At 26.3% G+C, this 8,143-nt stretch overlaps 1 protein-coding gene across 1 annotated transcript; it reads right to left on the reverse strand.

The window, feature by feature from the left end:
* Window positions 1-5,749: 5,749 nt before the first annotated feature.
* Window positions 5,750-7,962, reverse strand: LOC126552228 (uncharacterized). Its single transcript, XM_050206925.1, has 5 exons — window positions 7,544-7,962; window positions 7,249-7,403; window positions 6,682-6,841; window positions 6,461-6,568; window positions 5,750-5,929 (listed from the first exon to the last, which is right to left on the reverse strand). Exons 1-5 carry the CDS (start codon window positions 7,611-7,613, stop codon window positions 5,823-5,825), a joined length of 600 nt encoding a protein of 199 aa, XP_050062882.1. The 5' UTR covers window positions 7,614-7,962; the 3' UTR covers window positions 5,750-5,822.
* Between the last annotated feature and the right edge of the window lie 181 nt (window positions 7,963-8,143).

Genomic DNA, 8,143 nt, shown 5'->3' on the forward strand with positions numbered 1-8,143 from the left:
AAAAATACAATATACCTAGTACCTACATTATAAATACATTATTACATTATCATTATTATTTACATTTATTTATTACATTTTTATTAAGTTTTGGTACTGTAAGTAAATCATTACAGACATTATGATATTTAAAGCATAATATTGTGAAATACTTTAAAGTTTATGATATAATTTAATTTATAACATTTTTAAGTGTTCTTGAAAAAATATACTTAGTAATATGTAGGTTGGTACAATTAGAAAATATATTTATACAATTTACGATTTTATATTTTATATTAAACAAATATAATAATAGTATCAATTATATTTAATGGAAACTCCTATTAAACGACAACTCAAATTTAATTTAGTTATAATACTACAATTATTTTTGCATAATCTGTTATAATTTACAAACACGTCAGCATTTTCTACACACAATCAAGCGGAGATAATGATGGTTATATTTCAAAAAAAACGATAAAAAACTAATTTAAATGTAATTAAATTTATTAATACTACATGATGTGATAATAATAATTCTTTATTTTCCAGACGGTTAGTCATTAACCATCAATTTAAACGACAAAGTTATTGATTTTGAATACGTTAGTGTGCCCAACATATGTAAAGTTTTTTTGGTAATTATTATTTATGATTCGTGAAAAATAAAATGGATTACAAACACGGCCCGCACGAGTGGCCGTACTCGTTGCGGACGGTCTCGTGTTATATATATATATTATAGGTCACCTTCTGTGACGGACCAGATCGCGCCAGCCAGCTGAGTCAGGAACAGAACACAGCAACGACGCCGTCAACCGCTTATGATAATAATAACAAATATAATATATAGCTATAGCCTTGTATTATAAATTGTGACAGATTTTCGTTTTATTTATGAATAAGACGAATCTAATTAGAGTAATCTAATACTCAGAGTACAAGACAGAAGAGATAAGTTATGTTTTTGAAAAAAAGAAAACAGTTAACTCATGCAAAAGTTCAAAGCTGTTCTGTTATTATTTTCACTATACTCAATTATTATTCATTTTACGTTTTAATCAATTATTTCGGTTACAATACATACAATAAATTTTAATACCTAGCTATTATTAATATAGCCGTATATGTTTGGGCAAAACAAATATTACGTACACAGTTACACACATTTCATTTAATTAAGCAGTTATAAAATATAAAATCCTATAACTAAGTCAAATACATAAAGTTAAAGAAATTCAACAAACATTTTATGTATAAACCGTAGGTACGCAATCATCATGTACCTCAAAATGTGCACAATTCTGTACGTTTGATAAGGAATGTATAATACAAGCAATCGCGTTCCTTCTATTAGATTTATTGTAGGTAGGTACATTTTATGCTCTCGAATATTGAAATAATATGCCTGAAACTACTAGGGACTCATCCGATGATGCGTGTGTACGAGATAGTCGTATTTGTAATCTTTTAAGAAATTAAATTGATATTGGTAATAAATCATTTTTAATTTTATTAATACCTAATTAAAATAATTTATTTATTAACCTTTTGACTAAAATCATTTAGTCCAAATGTCCATATGCACTATAATCTATATATTACACACACACACACACACACACACACACACACACACACACACACACACACAATATATATACATGGTTTTAATTAAATATATCGAAATTAAACGGTCATGTATCATAATTCATCCAGAATTTTAGACTTTCTCGTTTGATAAGGACTGTATAATATAAGCAATCGTGTTTTACCAGATTTATTGTTGGTAGATTTTATGCTTTCGAGTATTGAAATAATATACCTGAAGTTACCCACATCTTACAATGTGCGTGCGCGAGTTTTAGAATACCACCTAATTTTGAGTCAAAGTACCTATGACATTTTTTTTAAGTATTAAAATAAAAAAATAAATCTTATAATATTTTAAATGCTATTAGTGTAGATGCCCAATCAGTGTAAAAAAAGAGTTAAAAAAACGGTGGGTAATAAATAGACTGATTATTTACAACTTTAACATAAAGCAGGTATATTAGTCAACACAGAATCTTACGAAATTCCTACATCACTAGAGAAATAAAAATACTACCTGAGTACAAAAGTCTAGTCCAGTATTCTGAATAGCTGTATAAAAAGAATATTATCCTACCTATGTGTAATTTAAGATAACATAAAATTATAGATTTTTAAAGAATGTACACAAATTACACGGCCTAAAATAAAATAATTAATATATAGGTACATACTACGTATTATATAAATGGAAGATGGAAAGCGCCACATCAAATACGTCTCGATGATTTTAAATGTCTCTTAGTTATACGTTTTTTTATTTATTATAGAAATGTAATAATATATATAATAATAGGGTGTGATACTCCGATTCGTTATATAAGTCTCTTGAGAATTTGACATTTTTTTTTTTGAGTAAAAACGTCAAGCTATCCCATATCGGTCGGCTTTAAGACATGCGTTGAATAACTGGGCGTGGGAATTAATCGGGAAGGTTATTCTGGAATTAACCTGACATTGAACATAACACTTTTAAGCATATATCTTTCTATTAGGAAAAAATACTTTAATTCAATTTGGAAAAATATTTAAGTTTTTATAGCGTTATGTTCAAAAAATGTAGCGAAAATTACGATTTATATGTAAAATCTACCGGTTTTTTATGTTCAAAAAACGATTACTCCAAAAATATGTTAAGTACAAAAGCACATTGCACATAACACTTTTAAGCATATTTCGTTCTATTAGGAAAATATAGTGTGTACCAATTTGGAATAATATTAAGGTTTTTATAGCGTTATGTTCAAAAAGTAGATAGTATAATTACCGTTTATTACTAAAATCAACGATTTTTTTATGTTCAAAAAATGATTACATCCAAAATACTTTAAGTACAAAAACAAATTGCACATAACACTTTTAAGCATATTTCATTCTATTAGGATAATATAGTGTGTACCAATTTGGAATAATATTAAGGTTTTTATAGCGTTATGTTCAAAAAGTAGATAGTATAATTACCGTTTATTACTAAAATCAACGATTTTTTTATGTTCAAAAAATGATTACATCCAAAATACTTTAAGTACAAAAACACATTGCACATAACACTTTTAAGCATATATCTTTCTATTAGGAAAAAATACTTTATTTCAATTTGGAAAAATATTTAAGTTTTTATAGCGTTATGTTCAAAAAATGTAGCGAAAATTACGATTTATATGTAAAATCTACCGGTTTTTTATGTTCAAAAAACGATTACTCCAAAAACATGTTAAGTACAAAAGCACATTGCACATAACACTTTTAAGCATATATCTTTCTATTAAGAAAGAATACTTTATTTCAATTTGGGAAAATATTAAGGTTTTTATAGCGTTATGTTCAAAAAATGTAGCGAAAATTACGATTTATATGTAAAATCTACCGGTTTTTTATGTTCAAAAAACGATTACTCCAAAAATATGTTAAGTACAAAAGCACATTGCACATAACACTTTAAAGCATATATCTTTCTATTAGGAAAAAATACTTTATTTCAATTTGGAATAATATTAGGGTTTTTATAGCGTTATGTTCAAAAAGTAGATAGTATAATTACCGTTTATTACTAAAATCAACGATTTTTTTTTGTTCAAAGAACGATTACTCCAAAAATATGTTAAGTACAAAAACAAATTGCACATAACACTTTTAAGCATATTTCGTTCTATTAGGAAAATATAGTGTGTACCAATTTTGAAAAATATTTAAGTTTTAATAACGTTATGTTCAAAATATAACTTTTGTCATAGTAAAATAGATATTTTTTTCCTAAATTACTTCGAAAAAATGTATATTGTGATAATCCAAAATACCGTGATTACAGTGGTTTCTATTTTGATCATAAGTCTATTTACCCTTTAATTTTTACCCAAACTTTATTTATATATTTCTGATAGATAATTACATGACGAATCGTTTTATATACAAATCATAGCTTAGGTTCAAATATATTGACAGAAAATCACGTATTGAACGAAATTTATTCAGTATATTTGCATCGATTTAGCGGGTGTTATCGGTTTTGAACGTAAGCATATTTTTGCTTCATTTTTTACCCAAAATGTGTGAACATATTTTTTTCTGATAGAAGATTATGTGATGAGTATTTGCATATAACATTTGTCATAAAAATACGATTTTTTTTCTTTTAAATTTCTACGAAATCTGATATGTTTTGACGAATCAAAATATCAAAAAATTCACCTCATTAATTCGGTTTTAGGATTGATGGAAGTATTCCAACAGTAAAATATCAATAAGAATACCATTATGAACAATTAAAAAAAAAAATCAGGTCGATAAGTGCAATATTAAAGAAATTAGGATATCATATATTTTTGAAATACGTCCATGCTGATACGTTTATCTGCGAATACGTTATTTCTTAATTTCACGGACCATATGTAGTATAAAAACCTATATTCCTCAACCAAACTCTATGAATTTATATATTTCTGATAGATAATTACATGACGAATCGTTGTATATACAAATCATAGCTTAGGTTCAAAAAAAATTCCAGAAAATCACGTATTAATCATAAATTATTCAGTATATTTTCATCGTTTTAGCGCTGTTTTTCTTTTTTGAACGTAAGGCTATTTCTATTTTGTTTTTTACCCAAAATTGTTGCGCATAATTTTTATTGATAGACCACTATGTGCTGAATATTTACATATATTATTTGTCATAGTACAATAATTATTATTTTTATTTAAATTGCTTCGAAAAATGATATGCTTTGACGATCCCAAATATCTTAGATTTCACGCCACTGATCCGGTTTTACGGTTGATGGAAATTTTCCAACTGTAAAATATGACTAAGGATACCATTCTGATCATTTAAAAAAAAAAATCAAGTCGATATGTGCAATATTCAAGAAATTAGGTTTTCATAGATTTTTGTTTAAGTCCAGGCTGCTTACGCATAACTGTGAATACGTTGTTTTTTAACTCTGCGCACCAAATGTAGTATAAAAAACTGTATTTTTCAACAAAACTCTATACAATTATATTTTTCTGATAGATAATATCACACTGAATCTTTATATCTACTAAACTTACCTTAACTTCAAATATTTTCGCAGAAATCACATTTTGAACGTAAATATTTGACATATTTTCATAGTTTTAGAGGGTTATTTTTTGTTTGAACATATGCCTATCAAACTTTTATTTCTTACCTAAACTTTATGAAGTTGTATTTTTCTGGTAGACCAGGTCATGGCGGTTAAGAAAATATATCTTTTGTCATAGTACGATAGATATTTTTTATCCTAAATTACTTCGAAAAAATGTATATTGTGATAATCCAAAATATCGTATTTACAGTGGTTTCTATTTTGATCATAAGTCTATTTACCCTTTAATTTTTACCCAAATTTTATGAAATTATATTTTCCTGATAGACCATTTGTACTATATTTATTTTATTTTTTTAATTACTACGAACAATAATATTATTGTTATATTTCACCTTAAAAAAATGTATAATTTAATTTATTTCTTATGCATTTTATGTATGCCAACCAATGTTTTGCCACCCAGCACAGTGCACCTTTTCTGCACTTCGTTTCGGCATGATGATGAACTTAATAAAAAAAAAAAAAACCTAAAACGTTTGATTCATATCTTATAATATTATTTTTTTGTGTACTTAAACTCTAAAATAAAAAAAAGTCAGATTCATTTAAGGTTTATAGTCATATATTTATTGATTGATATTAAGAATGATATTAAGATTGATATTTATTGATATTAAGAAATATAACACGGACATTCAGTCTCTTCATTTTGCGGGTGAAAAGGACGAGGAGGAGGCGGCACCATGTACCCAGAATCATAGGTAGTTGATTTTTGTTTTCCTGTAAACAATTAAATAAATGAAAATTTATTAGTTAAAATATTTCAATAAAAAAAAAACAGCAAATAATTGATTCATTTCATAATGATAGTAGGGCAATTGAATTAAAAATACAGTAATGTAGATATATTTAATTACATATGGAATAATAACAGGTTGTGATAACATATAAACAGAGATAGCTGGTAGTGGCAGGACTAATTTATATTTAAATTATCAATCAAGGTAATTTTATTTTATACACAAGTCAATGAAAATATGTTATCATGTATTTTTTTATTATTTCTTATATTGTTAGTTACGTTAATCTCTTAGTTTAATTTGTTTGTAAATTAACTACTGTCCAATAATTATTCTTATGTATTTATTTTAAACAATAAGAACCTGCCTCAGCACAAGCTATGCTTATTATAGGGGGTACTACAATTTTTAATTCATATTTCGTTGATAATATATATATATATATTATATATTCTATTGTTGTAATAAATATTATATAAATACATAAATAAAATTAAAAAGTAAAAATTACTTTTGCATAAATGTATGTCATATCTGTCTTCTTGCTTTTTTGAAGGACGAGGAGGAGGCAGCACCTTATATCTATCAATATCATTGTTTTCAGATGGTATTAGTTTTCCTGTAAACAATTAAATAAATGAAAATATACTAGTTGAAAATATTTAAAAAAAAAAAAACCAAATTATTTATACTTAAATAATCAATCAAGGTTTATTAAAAAGTAAAAATTACTTTTGCAACTGCAATCTCCTATTTTGGAACCGACTTTGCCATATATTTCATGTATGTTTGTTGACTTGACCCACAAAAAACCACAATGAAAACTTTTATTGTCATCGAGCACAATATAAAAAAATGTATCCCTTATACCGCAAGCTCTGATACTGGAATACTGTAAGAAAAAAAATTTGTTTAAGCAAATAAAACGGTTTTAAATTCTTAAGTGGACGTAGTACCCGCACGTGTTATCTCCGTAAGTTAACGTTAAACCTAAATAATATTCCCAAGTCTATGAAGTTATTTTTTTCTTATAGAACGAATTATAACAAATATTATTATGTGCAATGTGCTTTTGTACTTAGAATATTTTGGAAGTAATCATTTTTTGAACATAAGAAAATCGTTGATTTTAGTAATAAACGGTAATTATACCATCTACTTTTTGAACATAACGCTCTAAAAACTTAAATATTTTTTCCAAGTCTATGATATTATTTTTTCCTGATAAAAGGTAAGTTAACGTTTCAACACAGTAAATTTTTTCATAATAGCAAAATTATAAAAGAATGTAATAAATACCATAAGGTCTATCGATTTTGATTTAGAAGAGTTTTTTCTTTTTTCCTTCATAAAGCTTATTTTATCTTGGTTTAAACTCATTACAGTCATCTTTAAAAATTTACGTTTAGTTCCGAGATCCCTTTTCAGAATACTGATATTGAAGATGTTATGATCTGCAAAAAAAAATATTTTAACATTATCTAAACCTAACCTAACCTAGGGAGGTTTTACTGTAACTATAATCGCATAAATTATTCAAACTTCCACACATACACACACAACCACCCTTACCCTAAGAAAAAAAATTAATTACCTTGATTTGTATTGGGCGATTTTAAGTCCGTAATTGAATATGGACGCCTAAATAAGTATTGAAAACACATGGTCAATTCGTATTTCGTCGTATGGAGTTCAGTGTTCGCACTGCTGAGCGTAAACTGTAAATGCCAAATTTGAGGAAATCGTTTATCGGTTAATCGACGATAAAATATAAAATTATTAAGATAAAATAAAAGTTGTTGGGGATTCCCCTATTTCCATTATTGTTGTACATGATAGCCAAATGCATGGCTGATAGCCATATACATTGCTTCATATTGCTATAAATACGCGTATCGGTAATGGCCCCTCTATATTACTCTGTGTTAAATTGTAAGAATTCATTTTGTCCAAAACTATATAAAAAAATGTATCTGTGAAAATGTATACTTCAGATCATTTTTTTATATTGTAAATGGACAATTTAGAACACTTCCTATGTGTAGTTTATCCCAATAATTGTTGTTATTATTTAAGTGCTATATTTTCAATTATATTAAATTTATATTGAATTATATTAAAAAACAAAATTAAATTAAAACAGTGTTACTTTATTGTATTCCATTTTTACTTTATTTCGTATGAAACCGGTGTA

Source organism: Aphis gossypii, chromosome X, assembly GCF_020184175.1.
Source record: "Aphis gossypii isolate Hap1 chromosome X, ASM2018417v2, whole genome shotgun sequence".
NCBI classification, from domain to species: Eukaryota; Metazoa; Arthropoda; class Insecta; order Hemiptera; family Aphididae; genus Aphis; species Aphis gossypii.